The sequence below is a fragment of the Juglans regia genome, chromosome 13 (assembly GCF_001411555.2).
Source record: "Juglans regia cultivar Chandler chromosome 13, Walnut 2.0, whole genome shotgun sequence".
NCBI lineage: Eukaryota > Viridiplantae > Streptophyta > Magnoliopsida > Fagales > Juglandaceae > Juglans > Juglans regia.
Window position 1 is genome coordinate 6,866,585 of NC_049913.1, and position 18,025 is coordinate 6,884,609.

At 33.5% G+C, this 18,025-nt stretch overlaps 2 protein-coding genes and 2 non-coding genes across 4 annotated transcripts; all 4 read right to left on the reverse strand.

Moving 5' to 3' along the window:
- Positions 1-502: 502 nt before the first annotated feature.
- LOC109015131 (heterodimeric geranylgeranyl pyrophosphate synthase small subunit, chloroplastic-like) lies at positions 503-2,424 on the reverse strand. Its single transcript, XM_018997614.2, has 2 exons — positions 1,838-2,424; positions 503-1,356 (listed from the first exon to the last, which is right to left on the reverse strand). Exons 1-2 carry the CDS (start codon positions 2,177-2,179, stop codon positions 694-696), a joined length of 1,005 nt encoding a protein of 334 aa, XP_018853159.1. The 5' UTR covers positions 2,180-2,424; the 3' UTR covers positions 503-693.
- Positions 2,425-5,304: 2,880 nt separating this feature from the next.
- Positions 5,305-5,456, reverse strand: LOC118344362. Its single transcript, XR_004798136.1, has one exon. It is a non-coding gene; the product is annotated as a U4 spliceosomal RNA (small nuclear RNA).
- Positions 5,457-6,555: 1,099 nt separating this feature from the next.
- Positions 6,556-7,959, reverse strand: LOC108999749 (acetylserotonin O-methyltransferase-like). Its single transcript, XM_018976649.2, has 2 exons — positions 7,151-7,959; positions 6,556-7,028 (listed from the first exon to the last, which is right to left on the reverse strand). The coding sequence occupies exons 1-2, from the start codon at positions 7,910-7,912 to the stop codon at positions 6,726-6,728; spliced, it is 1,065 nt and encodes a 354-aa protein (XP_018832194.1). The 5' UTR covers positions 7,913-7,959; the 3' UTR covers positions 6,556-6,725.
- A 9,047-nt stretch (positions 7,960-17,006) lies between these two features.
- Positions 17,007-17,125, reverse strand: LOC118344364. Its single transcript, XR_004798138.1, has one exon. It is a non-coding gene; the product is annotated as a U5 spliceosomal RNA (small nuclear RNA).
- Positions 17,126-18,025: the final 900 nt, after the last annotated feature.

Genomic DNA, 18,025 nt, shown 5'->3' on the forward strand with positions numbered 1-18,025 from the left:
GAATCTGGTGTATTTTACCCCCTTACAAATATGAGAAGTAAAAAAAACCAAAAGTGTTCATTTGGTTTTAAAGAAGTAATGTTTTGATATTTTACTACTAAACTACCTTCAAAACCCTAAACTACAATCTGAACATGCACGGGAAAAAATCCCTCCAATCAAATCTCTTAGATTACCATGTCTCCTTTAAAGGTACGAGACATTGTTTTAAAATAAGATTAATGGTATTAGATCAACATAAAGGAGGGGTTAATTTCATATTAAGCTACCAATACCATTAATCCTACTACAATACGTCTTCTAGGGATTTAATAGACTAGTTGAAAGACACTGTTTCAAGGAAAACTTTTATCCTTCTGAGACTCATTGGCTCGCTACGCTATGAAATCCGCTTCCTGTTCTCATGAATCTGCAGTTGAAAGGGGAGATGCAATATGTTTAACTATATAATACATGCCCATGAGCCGTTCCTCTAGCTCTAGGCTGAACAATATGCGCTGTGTTGCAATAATAGTTGAGGTTTTATGGCACTTAGATAATAAACTCGTTCTAGAACAAGAGTTGAGCCAAAATGGAAAAGAAGAAGAAGGAAGCTCAGGCCACCAGATATCAGCAATATATAATCACAACTGAGTTACTGATACAAATCGGGTAGTCCTCATCGATGCCGACATCAGCTCTGCTGAAACTCCATTAACTTGCATCACCAACACTAAAACCTCTGTCAGCAGCATAATCCACAAAGCTATAAAGAGGTACCACACTCTCACCATACTTCTCAAACCCATTCAATTCCCTCTTGGCCTTGGCCCTAAGCTCCTCTGCCACCTCCATTGCCTTATCAACTCCATACACTCCTACATAACTCTTCCCCTTCTTTGGCTCTTTAGTTTCCTCAAATTTCCTCGATTTCTCTTCCAAAACATCATCCACAACTTGATACAACATCCCAACAGCTCTCCCATAACTCCTCAATCTCTGTATTTCGTCATCTCCAGCACCGGCTAGTAACCCTCCACACACTGCAGAGCACTCACCCATTTCCCCAAACTTCTTTTCTTGCACGAATTCAACAGAATTGGAACTGCCCTCAAGGTCAAGGAACTGACCAGCAGCCATGCCGGTGGACCCTACAGCTTGGGCAATCTCTGTGATCACACGAAGAAGACGGGCCTCAGGCACGAGGTCAAAAGGTGTATGGGAGACAATGTGGCGAAAGCCGAGTGGAAAGAGAGCGTCCCCGGCCAGGATTGCCATATCAACTCCATACAGTGTGTGGTTTGAGGGCTGGCCTCGGCGTGAAGGGTCATCATCCATACAGGGAAGGTCGTCGTGGATCAGTGAAGCTGCATGAACCTGTTTAAGAACCAACGGAAATGACTCGATGAACCACAGCGCGAACGGGAGTAATAGTAAGATTCATTGTACAGGTTTTCAAACTAGAAAGAAACTGCCTTTCAGAAATTGTACAGGTTCTCAATTCCTTTTTTAGCCAAACCTTAAATTTTGGAAACCCAAAAGATTACTAGAAAGAAACTGAGTTTTAGATTTTTCGGATTCAATTACGGTAAATTTCCAACGTAACAGAAGACGTAACAGGCATTTAAGTACAGTTCTATTGATAAGATTTAATTTATAAAATTTATAAATTAAAAATGCTATATAAATATTTACTAAGTATATTTAGGTATACTCACACAATTTTCCTATTCACATTTACAAATATCCTTCTTTGCTTCTCAATAGAGTCGATCGAGTACTCGTCAGTAATGTTAAATATAGTAAAAAGTAACTAGGAATTTAAAAATGAAAGGAAAGGGTGAGGGAAAAGCAGAACCATTTCGAGGGCGCATGCGGTGGGGAAGGCAGCAAGGCGGTTGCCACCGAAGAGCTCGCAAGCGGCGACGCACATGACGGGTGGGGCTCGCTTGGCCCCCTTTGATAGCACCGAGTACCGCATGGCCTCGTAGATCTTCTCCGGGTACTGCACCCGAATCGCCTCCTCCAGACTCTGGTTTATCTCGCCAATCAAGGTCGTCCAGTATCCCTTCAGATCGAACTGGGTGGAAACCAGAGACGAAGACGACGAGCAGTGAATCGGAGGTGCTTTGAGGTTTGTGGGTATTCTTCTTGGCAGGTAGAGATGAGGTCCGGACGACATTACCGGCGAGAAAGCCATTGCCTTTACTTCTTTTTCTTGGATACTATGTTTGACAACTCTTTCTCTGTAAGACTGTACCTTTAAACTTTATCTATTTATCAATCCCTCGAGTGTGACTCTTGTTCGAATTGGGATAGTGGAAACGTGTGAAGTCCGTCACTCGAAAGTTTCGGACTCTGAAGTGGAGGTTTTAGGTGAATGCTGTGATTGCAGCGACTGAGGAAGTTGGGTTGTGAATGTGATCTGTCCAATGAGAGCGGTGAAGGATAAAATGGACTTGGGAGTTGACTTGTTTATCACTTCTGATTTTTTCCCTATATTTTATTAAATCATTAGACGCTCTATTTAAAAATTAATAAAAAAATTTATTTGAAAGTTGAAGTGTAAATCAATCTTCTATTTTATTAACAGAACGAATTGTTTTTCTTTTCGGAAAAATTCAAGACTAAAATCTTTTATAAATAAAATATTATAATGTGTTTGCACTTTACACACCAGTCATCAAATAGAAAAATGGAAAATGATGCATGCAAGAGATTTCGGATAAGAAATGCGCACGAACGGTCTACATAGAAAAGGAAACAGTGCGTTTTACATAAATTTCAGTTCCGTTTCAACATGCTTCTCCCCCATCTCAATCTCAGTTCCTATTCAAAAGCTTTCACAAGTCTCACACAAACCCTTATCTCCGAAACATTCCCCAGGTGAAATGAAAACACCATTCTCCTCTATCTCACTCTCCACCTCTTCGAATCTCTTCTGCATTTTCTCCTCTCCAAAGCTTCCGTCGAAATGGATTTCTAAAACATTGCACAGTATTTAAAATTTGGGCCAATTTCTTGACAATTGACTCTGGCTAAGGACTGTCGGTTGGTTAATCACTTCTTAGTCAATGGCTCTATTAAGTAGTGTCTACTTTAGATATATTTTAGTTTTACTGTCGATTTATTTTGACATTCAAAAAGAAAATCTAGAGAATAGTTATCGGAAAAAACATTGTACCAAACAAATAGTACCATAAAGAACAATAAACATTTGATCTTAAATCAACCAGAAAAAAAAAATTCAAAAGGAAGAAACATTTTATCTTTCAACCAGAAAAAAATCAAATAATCCACATTTTATCTTAAATCAACCCGAAAAAAATTAAAATAAATCCAAAATTTAATAGTCTCCATTATTTGGAGAAAATGAACACACTTATCACATATATGATGACGACGTGAATGAGAGAGACGAATGGGCAGAGAATGACGAAGCACTAGTTCCATTCTTGTTTTGTGGATTTCACTCTCAATCTCGTTCCATTATCAGCCTCGTTCATGTATCTACAGTTCCATTTCAGCCTCTGTTTTTTATTTTCTCTTTTTATTTCTTTAATTGTAATTGTAGGTTGTAGTTGATTTAAAACATTGGAATAAAATATTTGTTTCTGCACAACCCTTTCGGAAACTTCCCTGTCTATAGAAAAACTGTAGAAAAATTAAAGAATTAATAGAGCAATGCATCCTCCGGAGTGAGATGATAGGACGTTTCCTCATAGAAATTCAATCCATATTGATTATCCATTCAATATCTAAATAATAATAATATATTATTAATTTAATAATTTTTTTATTTAATTTATTTTTATCACATTTTATAGTTTTATTAATTAAATATTAATAATAATTATATTTTAATTAAATTAATATTAAAAAATCATATTTTCAAAAGTCATTTAATGCTAATAACAAAAGTATTTGATTAAATTCATCTAAAATTCTATTTAAATTTCTTAATTATAAACAAAATAATATTTTCGCTTAAAGTGAGAAATTAATATTTTAATATTTATTTAAAATAATAAAATAATATTTTAATATTTGATAAACCATCAATAGTCTTCTATCTTTGGCTACATATTGTAGTTGAAATCTAAATTATTTTAGATATTTCCAATTTAATGCGAGTCTTTTTTATACAAATTATCTAAATTTTGATAATTATTCTCATATGGCCAAATCAACAAGGATGTTTCATCAGCCAAGAATGAAAGGAAATGAGTTCCGATCTAATATCCAGCCCAATTAATACCAGCAAGCGTGAAGTAATGCCTATATCCAGCTGGGATGAGTCTCCATCCCAGACTATTGCTTTTAAAAGCTCCCAAACGTTGTTGATCCGACGTTTATCTTGGCGTCCCCATGAATGTACCCAATCTCTCTGCCTCTATGCGTTGGTCGAATTTGCAGACTAAACGACGTCCCTACACTTTGGCCCTCCCCCACAGAGCGGCTGTAATGGACCTGGACCGAATCGAGTTTTTGGGTTATCAAGCCGAGTTGAATTCAAGTAATTCAAGCTTAAGCTCAACTGAGAGCTCGGCTCGTCAAGCTCAACTGAGAGCTCGTCGAGCTGAGCCAATCTTGAGCTAATCAAACATAAACTTTAGTCAAGTCGAGTTATTTATTGATATTTATCTATACTCTTTAACGAGCCTAAGGTCAACGGAGTTATTAAACGAGTTTTGTTTACACTCTTATATATATATTTATTTATTTTTAAATGAATTAAATAATTAAAATTATCAAATTACAAAACAAAATATAAAATGTAATGAAATTTTTACAACTAATATATCAACCTTATATTGAATTATAAAATTATAATATTTTTATGAATACATTTCTTATATGGTTTCTACATTGTAGTACATGAAACTACCAAAGTCCTACATACTAACTATTACCGATTATAAAATATATACTATAAATAATCACTTAAGTACTTAATAACCAACATATAATTGTGAACTATATTTAATATATAGGAATAGATGACTAGGCATTAAGTAACTGTGTTATATACTGTATATTTAATTATAAGGGTAACTATGCTTATATTATTAAATTTAATGTGTATAGAAGCGCATATATATATATATATATATATATATCTGTGTGTGTATAAATTAATGCTGGAGTCGAGCACGAACCAGCGTGACAGTTTGTGTTTTCTTGTTCATGTGTGCTCAACTTCATTTGTTTATATCGGGTCGTATGCTCGAGTTATTGGACAGGACGTCCTCGTTCACCTGTGGATAGCTAAGCTGGCAAACATCCACGTTCGTATGAAAAATTCCTTGAAACTAAGAATTGTAGGGCTTTACCCCAGAGGGGAGCCCTTCCAGAAATTCTCGAAGGCCAGGGAAGAACCCAGGCCTAAGAGGGGGTTTGGAAATAGTTTTCAACCAGCAATAGACGCGCCTCGGTTAGAACCTCACTAGCTGCGTCATTGCCCCAAGCGCAAAGATGCCTTTAGTCCTCATTTTGCTCTAGTTTTATATTCACCCATGCAACTCGGTCTGCCAAGAAAAAGCAATGTGGGACTTAAAATTAACTTTATGCACAACAAGAATTTTCCGTTCGGTTTCTCCCTCATTTTCAGCACCTGAGCCATGGAACATTTTCCTTTGGATAATGCTACTCCACCCGCTCCCAGCTCCCGTTGAGAGTTTTGCATTTTTTTGTTAATTTTGTTAATAAATAAATATTTTTTAATGATATTATAATTTAAAAAAAATATTTAAAAATATTAAAAAATACATATAAAAAAAAGTTAAAACAAAAAAAACACACACACGCACCAAAATAACTAGCGAGAACCAACATTACAACCACTCTAAAAATTAAAGAAAATGATACTTTCACCACTGGTTCTTATAGCTCAATATTATTGTTGGAATTTTTTATTTTATTTTTTAATTTTTCTTTTTACTTAGTGATTAAAGAATTATTTTTTAATACTATTGTAATTTTTATTTTTTAAAAAAATATTTAAAAGTGTAAAAAAGCACATGTAAAAAAGATAAAAAAAAAAAAAAAATTATGCCTAATGATTGCTCCCAGCAGCGGGTGCTGGGAGTTGGGAGTTGTGGATGTATTACTGTCATTTTCCTTTTCAGCATTGTATTTATTATAATACGAAATTTTAGTTTTTTAGGCTCGAATTAGATTAAGAGTTTATTTCAACCTATTTTATTATTATAAATTTTATAAATTTTCATATAAAATATAATAAATAATTTAACTTTTTCAAATTATAAACAATGATAATATTAAAAAATAATATTATAATAATATTTTATTTAATTTTTAACTTTAATCTAATCTCAATTCACTATTCAAACCTGACCTTAATGGAATGCGTGTGGAAAAGACATTAAGAACTTGTTTGTTTGAAGAGAAGAGATGAGATTAAAATTAAAAAGTTGAATAAAGTATTGTTAAAATATATTTTTTAATATTATTTTTATTTTGGAATTTGAAAAAATTGAATTGTTTATTTTATTTTGTATTGAAAGTTGAAAAAATTGTAATGATTAGATGAGATAAAATGAAACGAGGCAAAAGTAAACAAACTTTTCCATTATCATAGATGCACTTAAAACACCAAGCAAACTACATCAACACAACTCGTCTTATAGCGGTAGCCATGACAATTAACACAAACTGAAAGAAAACTAGAACACTCATAAAGACTAGAGAACCAGGCACATTCTTGGCTTACTATATATATGAATTTAAGGAAATGCCTCAATTACAGATTGCACAGCACGAATGGGTTTCGCCCTGTACCTGCTAAATCCTGCCTTCCCAAGAACAAGTCCCCACTCCTCTAAAGTTCTCTCTTTGCCCATTGTAGTATGAGCCATCATTATCATGTCTAGCGCCAACCTCGCATCTCTTAGTTTATCCGATATTTTCGCTTCTTGATCAATTACAGCCTCAACAATTATCACCTTCCCTTTGTCCTCCGGAATAGCTTCTCTGCATTTTTTCAGGATTTGGATGCATTCGTTGTCTCCCCAATCATGCAGAACCCGCTGCGATTCACAAACGTAATACATAAAGGAATTATAAGCCAATGAGCTAGACATCGTCAAGGATACTAATCAAATAAATGACATACGTTGATGACAACATTTTCATCGTGGACCATACTTACCATTAGGAAAGCAGCATCAGCCTTTGGAACACTTGCAAACATGTCACCTCCGACATGTTCAATTCCGGGGAACTCTGCCGCATCAGAGACAACATGGGGAAGATCAAAGTTGATGCCTCGAATCCATTGACACGACTTAACCAACAACTGCAAAGTCGTTCCGTTGCCTCCACCCACGTCCACCAAACTGCTAAGCCCGTCAAATACCTCTGGACAACCTTGAAGAATCGCAGGCACCGCCAACCTGGCCTCACACGCCATTGCTTCATTGAGGAGACGGCTATAACCAGGATTTTCTGCTGCATACCTCCATATGTCTTCACCATGAACTACATCAAACGGTGCAGTCCCATGGGCTAGAACACGGGCACTTAGGCTATGCCATGGTGCCAGCATAACTGGGCTGCTCTCAAACAAAATAAGAGCAGCCACGCTATGTTCTCCATTCCGCAAAAGACGGCTAGATAGACGTGTTTGTGCATATCCTGGGGAGCCTAGGGTGGTGGGCATCTCTTTGAATATTCCGCGGTGCGTTAGGAACCTCATAACGCGGTAGAGTGGGGACGGATCGCAACCTAGAGTTGATGACAACTCGGAGAGTGTCATAGGGCCTCCTCCATGGCTTTCAATGGTATCAGCTATCCCAAGTTCAATGGCGCACTTGACTAGTGCCATTTCTGTGAACCCGAATATGTATTTCCAGATACTCACTTCCGCTTGTTTTTCTTCCTCATCCCACTCTGATCTCTGTGTATTTTCCATCTCTTTCTCCCTCTGTTTGAGCAAGCTCTATTAATTGCAGATGTGATGAGACATTTCAGGTTAAAGCTTCATATATATATACAAGAGTCATCTATGTTTATGATTTTTCAAGAATGGTTGCCGCATCAGGGAATGTATTTGTCACAAAGATACTTTCATGCCACCACTGCTATTTTTTTCACGATAATTCAACAAGACTGGCCCTCTAATTTGGACGAGTGCTGCACCTTTTTTTATTTTTTATTTTTTTTATTGTAATTAAATATAGCTGGGCCATAGACAAGACGTTAGTGCATGCATTCAAATCACGTTTAATTTACTAAATCGAACAAAATTACACAAAAGTATAATTTGCGACGTGATTTTACTTCATTAGTTAAATTAAAAAATTATTTTTATTATAAAATAGATTTAAATCATATTAGTGATTATTTTTATGTAATTCATTTACAAATGTATCAATAATCTTACTAAAAAAGTCAATAGACTAAAAACTTTTACTCGTAAAACCCATGGTTTAGCCTTGATCGATGAACTGGCCGTGATTACACTATTAGTTGATGCAGTTGTGGATGTTGGCTTTATGGAGTCTAATCTGTGAGATAAGAAAACGTGAGGCAGAAACAGAGATAGTATAACCTAAAATATGGTTTTCAAGAGTTTTCATCGTATGCCTGTATATAACTCCACAATTTATTCTTATTTTTTATTGAATAGAATCATCTGTAATTTTATAGACGTAGGCATGTTTTCGAATCACGTAAATCTCTATATCATATGATTGTTATTTCTCTCGTTGCCTTTTGCTTGTTTGTAACATTGTTGGTAACTTGGTAAGAATTTGATGGATTTTTTGCAACAAAACACACTCTAACCCAACTGGTGATCACATTATCTTGATTGCAAAATTAATGTGATAACCCATTTTGATAAGGGATATATGTAGGTGGTATATGAGATCTCACATTATTTAAAAATGAGAAGTTATTACTCTTTATAATATTTTAATAAGACTCTAATTATATCATTGATTATTTTTTTTAGAATATAAGTTATGTGGTTATGATTTTGTAGACACCTAGGAGGAATTTTGATTAATGTTGGAGTATAGGTTAGAAAATTACAAAACTCAAGGACATGATTTTGAGATATTAGGCTTCAATATTTAATTATAAGAAAGACATAAAGATTTTTTTTTATAGGAGTATTATTTTTAAAGATCAAGCATTTCATTGGGCGTTACAATTGCAGTATCCACGATATCGGGTGCAGAATATACCTTTTTCCGATCCGAACCTTTATACAATATTGCCCTTTTGTTTTGTTGGTTGATACAGAACTCAGGTTTTTCATGGGTTCGTGCAAAAACATGTGTTATGCTTAATTTATTCTTTTTTATGTACCGCACCAGCATTTTTAAGCTTTAGTGCAGATACGGGATGTTTCCAAATCTCGGCCTGATTAATATTTTATAAGAGTTCGGTAATATATATTTAGTTTTACGTATTTTTTATGCAATGTATTGATGTGATTATCTAAAATAATTATTTTATATTAAAAAAAAATAATACAATCAATCACATTAATAAAATACATAAAAAATATATAAAAATGACTTAACATAGAATTTTTGTAAAATAATATATATCGAAGAGACTTGTCTTAAACCGTCTTAAACTTGTTTCAAGTATAATTCGAAATATTATAAATGTGCAACACGACCTTAATTTAAAATCACAACTTCTAAGCTTAGGGGCTGATGGCCTTTATAATTGTTGGGTAAGATCATATATATAAATATATATTCTAATATTTAACGGAGATTAATATATCATATAAGTTTTATAATGTTTAATGAGAAAGAGATATTTGAGATAGACAATTAATGCAAAGAGATGTTGATCCAATTTTTCATGCATTCATGTAAAGCATGTGCTTTTGCTAAAGATGGAATCCAAAACCCCAAAACAGCGATAATTGGCAGATGGATTGGTCCATTAAATAATCATTGTAGTAATTTGTCGGCCATATATGCATTGCTTACAAAAAATGAGTGGTGCTACTTTGTCGTTTTATTTGTTCACTCTGTGTGTTGTTTAGTATAAATTATTATTATTTTTTTTTTTCAAATATTTTTTAAATATGTTTAAAAAATTAAAAAAATATAAATAATCATTTTCTTAATTATTAAAAAAAAATTAAATACATAAACAATTAAAATGAGAGGATAAATTGAAGGGGCACAAGCATAGTAGCATTATTCTATAGACCTCAGGCAGAAACGTAAAATAAAAGACGCTTGGAAAACAAACGTGTCAAACGGCTCCACTAATTAAGGTTTATTATGTGTATATATATATATATATATATATATATATATATTGTATTATTTTCATACGGTCGCCATATTTCTACACTGTATATGTTATCGAAGCACATAAATCTTGTGTTGATTGATTTTATTTTTGTACTTTACTTTTTTTTGTCTTATTGTTCTTAATAAAAAATAGAGGAATTATTGTAGACATTAATGGTAATGCTCCCCCGCATAGCCAAACGGCTTTATTAGATATGCTGGCTGTGAGCAAGGTCCACATATAGACTCAGCTTGCCCTAAAAGAATGCATAGCACAAAACAATTATTTGGTATTATCCTGAAGGGCCGGGGTTACCAGGGCCAAAGCTTGGGTCCACCATATACATCTCGACACTTCAACATGGGATCACAGATTCAGACTCAAAAAACTTAAGAAATAACTTAATCCAATAAAGAAGAAAAACCAATAAATTATGCCCATTCAAAACAAACTTTATTTTGAGAAATGATTTGTATAATCTCTAAATAAACAAGTTTCATATAAGCCCTTGTAAAAAATTAGGCCATATCTTAAAAAAAAATGTAAAAAAAATTATTTTTTATTAATAGAACCTATTTTTTTATAAAATATTTATATGAGATTTATCTATTTAAAAATTATATTTAATATTACTCTTTTATTTTTCGTAATTTTGGACCGGTTTGTCTAATAAGGGCTTTTATCACTCGGTCACTCCCCTGAAGTGAGTGGTTGAATGAAAGTCGTTCTTTTCAAAAAGAAGCGATATCAACAATAATAAGACCAAAATGGACAAGTTAAATCACAGGTTCTATCCTCTTAGAGATTTTAGGAGACGTTTGGATTTGAAGATGACTTGAGATGAGTTGAGATAAATTGAAATAGATTGTGAATAATAATGAGATGAGTTGTGAATAGTAATGAAATTTGTAAGTTAAAGTTACTGAATAGTAATAAATAGTAGTGAGATGAATTGAGATAAGTTAAGATGAACTGAAGTATTCTACAAATCCAAACGTCTCCTTAGACCACCCAGATTTCTTTGCTATGTGTTGGAATATCCAGAATCTAATAGAAGAATTAGAGTTAAAATCTCAAGTAGCCAAACAGAAGGCTTGACAGTTAAATTAGTTATGCCAGATGTCAATAGTTGGTCAGCATTATTGATCATTTTCAAGTGTATAAATAGAGTCATTTGCACAGACATAATTAATTGAAATGAATGAGAATTTTTTCAATCTAGAATACATCTCTTCATTGATCTGTTTTTCCTTTTTACTTCTCTGTACATTTCTGTACAATTTCACATGGTATCAGAGCATAATAAATACTTTTCCGCTGCTTTCTTGATCTTTCTTGTTTTACAATGTCTGATAATCTTGAAGAAAACGCTTCTATGGCACATACTCCTTCATCAAATGCTTCTGTACAGAATCTTTTTGATGATTCATCCAGCTGCTACTACTTGCATCCGTCTGATAATCCTGGTGTACTTCTGGTTTCTGAGATATTCACTGGTGAGAATTACATTGCATGGAGTCGATCTATGTTAATTGCTCTAACAGTGAAAAATAAAATTGCCTTTGTTGATGGATCTCTGGTTCAACCTATAACTAATGATCCTTGTCTTCGTGTTGCCTGGCTAAGAGCCAACAATCTTGTCCTGTCTTGGCTCATGAATTCAATTGCCAAAGAAATCCGTGGTAGTCTTCTTTATTTTACAAATGCCTTTGACATTTGGGAAGAACTAAGAGTTAGATATCTTCGAAGTGATGGACCAAGGGTTTTCTCTTTGGAGAAATCTTTAAGCTCTATTTCTCAAAACTCTAAATCTGTCACTGAATATTTCAGTGAATTCAAGGCTTTATGGGATGAATACATCAGCTATAGACCAATTCCAAGTTGCAGATGTGGAAATCTTGATCGTTGTTCATGTAATATTTTGAAGAATCTGACAGATCGACAACAATCAGATTATGTAATGAAGTTTCTTATGGGTCTTCATGATTCCTATTCTGCAGTCAGAAGTCAACTATTGTTTCAATCTCCTTTACCATCTATGAGCAGAGTGATTTCTTTACTTCTACAAGAAGAGAGTCAAAGGTCTTTGACTAATGCTATTGGTATTTCTTTTGATTCACAAGCAATGGTTGCTGAACAATCATCAAGAATAGTTTCAACAAATAATACTCGATTCACAAAGCAGAAAGGAAAGTCTGATGCAATCTGCTCTCATTGTGGTTATTCGGGTCACCTTGTTGATAAATGTTTTCAGTTAATTGGATATCCTCCTGGATGGAAGGGCCCAAGAGGAAAAAGATTCAATTCTACACCAACTGCAGCCACAAATTTTCAAAAATTGCCCACTGCAAATAATACTACTGTTTTGGAACAAAATTCAAGTAATCCCAACATAATTTTCTCTCAAGAGCAAATACAAAATCTGCTCACTCTTGCAAATAGCCTTTCCAGCTCAAACATAAATTCTAATGCAACTGCTAATGTTGCATCTACTTCAGGTAATTCTTTTTCTTGTAATACAGTTTCCTTATCAAAGAATCAATTTACTTGGATTCTTGATACAGGAGCAACAGATCATATGATCTGTTCTCCTCTTCTATTTGATTCAATTGTTTTGCCTAAAACACCTTCCAAGGTTCATTTACCAAATGGACAAACAGTTCCAATTATCTTCACTGGATCTGTCAAATTTTCTCCTGATATCATTTTACACAATGCTCTTTATGTTCCATCCTTCAATATTAATCTTGTCTCTACATCAAGATTAACTAATGACAATTCAATTGGATTATTTTTTCTTCAATCCAAATGTATCTTGCAGGACCTCAGCAAATGGAGGATGATTGGGCTTGCTGAAGTTCAATTTGGTCTATACCATCTTCAAAAACCATCTGCTCAAGCAAATAATGAAATGCTTTCAAGTTCAATTGGTTTACCTTCTAGTTCTTTAGTTGAATCATGTACTGTTAATTCTGATCTATGGCATTTTCGTTTAGGCCATATTCCAAATACAAAGATACAACTCATAAACAGTTCTGATTCTTCTATAAAGGCTACTCACAATAATGTCTGTGAGATTTGCCCATTAGCTAAACAAAAAAAGCTACCCTTTCCTGTATCAAACAGTCAATCAAATAAAGCTTTTGAATTGGTTCACATCGATATTTGGGGACCCTTTTCTATTCCTTCATATTCTGGTTATAGATTCTTTCTTACTCTTGTTGATGATTACACAAGATTCACTTGGTTATTTTTAATGAAAACCAAAACAGAAACTCGAGCAATTCTTACCAACTTTCTAGCTTATGTTCATACTCATTTCAACACTAATATTCAAACTCTTAGATCAGATAATGGCCAAGAGTTTAATATGCCTGCTTTCTATCAAGAGCATGACATTATTCATCAATTATCATGTGTTGAAACACCTGAACAAAATGGAAGGGTTGAAAGAAAACATCAACACCTATTGAATGTAGCTAGATCTCTCATGTTTCAGTCAAAACTACCTTTATCATATTGGACAGATTGTGTATTAACTGCCACACATCTGATCAATCGTACTCCATCATCCATTCTAAACAATCAAACACCATACCATCTTTTATTTCAAAAGCCACCAAACTACAACTATTTCAAAGTCTTTGGTTGTTTATGTTTTGCTAGTACAATCACAAGCAACCGAGGCAAATTTCAGCCAAGAGCCACAAAATGTATTTTTCTTGGTTATCCACCAAACATAAAAGGGTACAAAGTACTTGACTTAGCTACTCTCAAAACTTTTGTATCTCTAAATGTAGTTTTTCATGAATCTACATTTCCTCCTATTCCAAATAAAACTCATACACCTTTTGTTTTTCCAGATTTTCCTCAAATATATGAACCAATCTCTTGCATTCCAGACAAAACAGTCTCTATAACCTCTGTTCCTACAAATTCACCTTCTATAACTTCTGTTCAGGAATCTTCAATTGCTGAAAATCCAATTGCTGTAAACAATAATACTAATAGTCTTAGAAGGTCTGAAAGAACTAAGCATTTACCTAAATACTTGCAGAATTACTATTGTGGTAATATGACTAAGATTTCTTCAGCAACTCAAGCACCTTCAAGCTGTTCTTTATCTGGTAAGCCTCATTCTATATTTTCCTTCTTATCTGATTCCAGATTGTCATCTAAACACAAAGCTTTCATTACTGCTATTTCATCTACTTTTGAACCCAAAACTTACAAACAAGCCAGCTCAATTCCTCATTGGCAAACTGCCATGACTGATGAAATTAAAGCTCTTGAACATAATAAAACTTGGGATCTTGCAATTTTGCCTCCAAACAAAACTGCTATAGGTTGTAGGTGGGTATATCGAGTGAAATTTAAGGCAGATGGAAGTGTTGAAACATACAAAGCTAGACTAGTGGCCAAGGGCTATACTCAACAAGAGGGGCTTGACTTTTTTGACACATATTCTCCTGTTGCAAAGATGACAACAGTTAGAGTTCTTCTTGCTATTGCAGCAGTTAAACAATGGCATTTACATCAACTTGATGTAAATAATGCCTTTTTGCATGGAGACTTAAATGAGGAGGTTTATATGCAATTGCCACCAGGTTTTTCAACTTCAAATGACCCACGGGTTTGTAAACTCAAAAAGAGTTTATATGGACTGAAACAAGCTTCAAGGCAGTGGTTCTCAAAGCTGTCTTCATCTTTACTAAATTTTGGTTTCACTCAAGCAAAATCAGATTCAAGTCTTTTTATCAGACAAACATCAACAAGTTTTATGGCTTTATTAATATATGTTGATGTTATAATAGCTTCCAATAATCTTGAAGAAATAGCTACTGTGAAAAGGTTTCTTCATGAATCTTTTACTATAAAAGATTTGGGTGAGCTAAAATATTTTTTAGGCATTGAAGTAGCAAGATCAGCTAAAGGCATTGCTTTATGCCAACGGAAGTATGCTCTAGATGTGTTGGAAGACAGTGGTTTTTCTGGCTCTAAACCAGTTGGCTTTCCTATGGAATCAAATCTGAAACTCACCACTAATGATCCAAGTCCTTTATTATCTGATCCTGTATCCTATAGGAGACTCATTGGCAGACTTCTTTATCTAACAATCACAAGGCCAGATTTAGCATATGTAGTACAAGCTCTCAGTCAATTTATGTCTAATCCTCACACTATGCACTTACAAGCTGCAGAGAGAGTCCTTCGATACATTAAGGCAACACCAGGTCAAGGCTTATTCCTAAAGGCTTCATCTGATTTGCATTTAAAGGCATATTTTGATAGTGATTGGGGTGGATGTATTGACACTAGAAGAAGTGTTACTGGTTTTACAATTTTTATTGGAGATTCTCTTGTATCTTGGAAATCAAAGAAGCAACCTACTGTAAGTAGGTCCTCGGCAGAAGCTGAATACAGAGCTTTAGCCACTACAACCTGTGAGCTTCAATGGCTGTTTTATTTGTTGACTGGTTTGAAGGTAAAGCATTCTCAAGCTGCATTGCTATACACAGATAGCAAACCTGCTTCAGAAATTGCTTCCAACCCAGTACATCATAAAAGAACAAAACATATGCAGGTGGATTGTCATCTAGTTAGAGAGAAATTGCAAGAGGGTTTGATAAAAATCATCCACATTCCTTCAAAGTATCAATTGTCAGATATACTAACCAAACCTCTCGGGTGTCTAAACTTTTATTATCTTATTAGCAAGATGGGAATGATAAATATTCATTCTCATCTTGAGGGGAGTGTTGGAATATCCAGAATCTAATAGAAGAATTAGAGTTAAAATCTCAAGTAGCCAAACAAAAGGCTTGACAATTAAATTAGTTATGCCAGATGTCAATAGTTGGTCAACATTATTGATCATTTTCAAGTGTATAAATAGAGTCATTTATACAGAGATAATTAATTGAAATGAATGAGAATTTTTTCAATCTAGAATACATCTCTTCATTGATCTGTTTTTCCTTTTTAGTTCTCTGTACATTTCTGTACAATTTCACACTATGCTTGGATGGAACTAAGCAAAGCAGTAGATAATCCATAAAAAGGACTGACAACAGCAGACAATAACAATGCACATTATATTATGTGATGAGTGTTGACTGTTGAGTAATGTTCTGTACAAGCTTCTGACTGAAATAACCCACAAGGCACAAGTCGTCAGAATCTGAAAATAATGCACGGGTGGGTTGTCAGGTTGCTGTTCCACCAAGCAAGACCATAAAAGACTGCGCAAACAAACACTAAGGCTTCGTTTGGTTTCCTAATTTCTCTCAACTCATCTCAACTCATCATTACAACTTTTTCAAATCCCAACATAAAATATAATAAACAATTCATTTTTTTTAAATTCTAAAATAATAATAATATTAAAAAATAATATTCTAACAATATTTTATCATCTCAACTCAACTCAACTCAACTCACTTCAACATCCAAACACAACCTAAACGGGTAGTGATAGGGTTCTACCTTTTTATTTTTTACTATTTATTTATTATTTATAATCTATTTATTTTTTTTTATAATTTTTTAACATTTTTAATGATTAAAAAAATTAAAAGTACATATAATTTTATTAATAATTACTTCACCATTAAATAAAATTAAAAAAATAATAAAAATATAGTAATCTATCATTTTTCAACACTAAAAATAGCACACCATTTCTCGAGAACTTGGCATTATTATCACAGCCAAACTTTAACTAGTTGTATAGGGGCAGGATTCAACTGCAGTCCACCCCTTAAAACAATTGGTGTATGCCACGTTGAGCGGCGAACACACGGTATTCTTTAGTAAAAGGCGAAAGAATAGTTCGCTCTGTGCTCACCGCATGGCTCCATATCTAGCATTTCCTGGTTGCAGCATATTAATAAGAAGGGTTCTCGCGTTGGGTTTATCCTCTCATCGATGTGGGAGCAGCATTCCTTGTTTTGGCACAGCAAGGTGGTATTAAACAAGTTAAAATGAGTGGTTTTCTCGTTTATTTTTACAGAGAAGATGAAATGAATTGATATTAAAATTAAAAATTAAATAAAATATTATTAAAATATTTTTTTAATATTATTTTTATTTTAAAATTTTAAAATTTTAAAAAATTAAATTATTTATTTTATTTTGTATAAAACTTAAAAAATTTATAATGATTTGATAAGATTAGAGGAGTTGTGAAAACAAACTTCAAATTGCATAAAAAGTTTTGGCTTTTAGCTTTTGAAATACCATTTAATCCGCGTAAATACCATGGCTCCCATCTTTTACGTAATTGCATGAAAAGTATGTGGAGTTGCTGGAATAGGCTACGAGACTGGTCTTCAAATTGCCTTAAAAAGCTTATTTTTGAAAAAGAAAAGAAAAGAACGGAAAGAGGTGTCAAGGCCGCCTAGAGTACCAAATTAATCCGAGGACGACTTGTACACACCTGAAATTTACAGCTCGTGGCTTTAAATGCTACCCCTATACAACAAAATGCAACCAAAATTATATGTAGTTTTTGAAGTTATGGAACTTAGCATTAGTATTGGATTTATTAAATTTATTCTTAAATTTTGATGAAAAGTATATATTTTTCATATATCTAAAACTTTCTTATCTATAACTTCACGTTGAATTAGCTATTGAATTCATCAAAATAATAATATAATATTATTTTTTTAATAATAATATTATTTTTTTATATTTTATAATTACACTAATCATATGTTAATTAATAATTTAATTTAATTCTTACATTATTATT

What these genes read in the sequence shown, in the direction of transcription:
- LOC108999749 (XM_018976649.2), bottom strand. Translation starts at nt 7,912, where the DNA reads ATGGAAAATACACAGAGATCAGAGTGGGATGAGGAAGAAAAACAAGCG. An exon ending in CTGATGCTGCTTTCCTAATG is followed by an intron (nt 7,029 to 7,150) that starts GTAAGTATGGTC and finishes TGTGAATCGCAG; the next exon opens with CGGGTTCTGCATGATTGGGG.
- LOC109015131 (XM_018997614.2), bottom strand. Translation starts at nt 2,179, where the DNA reads ATGGCTTTCTCGCCGGTAATGTCGTCCGGACCTCATCTCTACCTGCCA. An exon ending in CCGCATGCGCCCTCGAAATG is followed by an intron (nt 1,357 to 1,837) that starts GTTCTGCTTTTC and finishes GTTCTTAAACAG; the next exon opens with GTTCATGCAGCTTCACTGAT.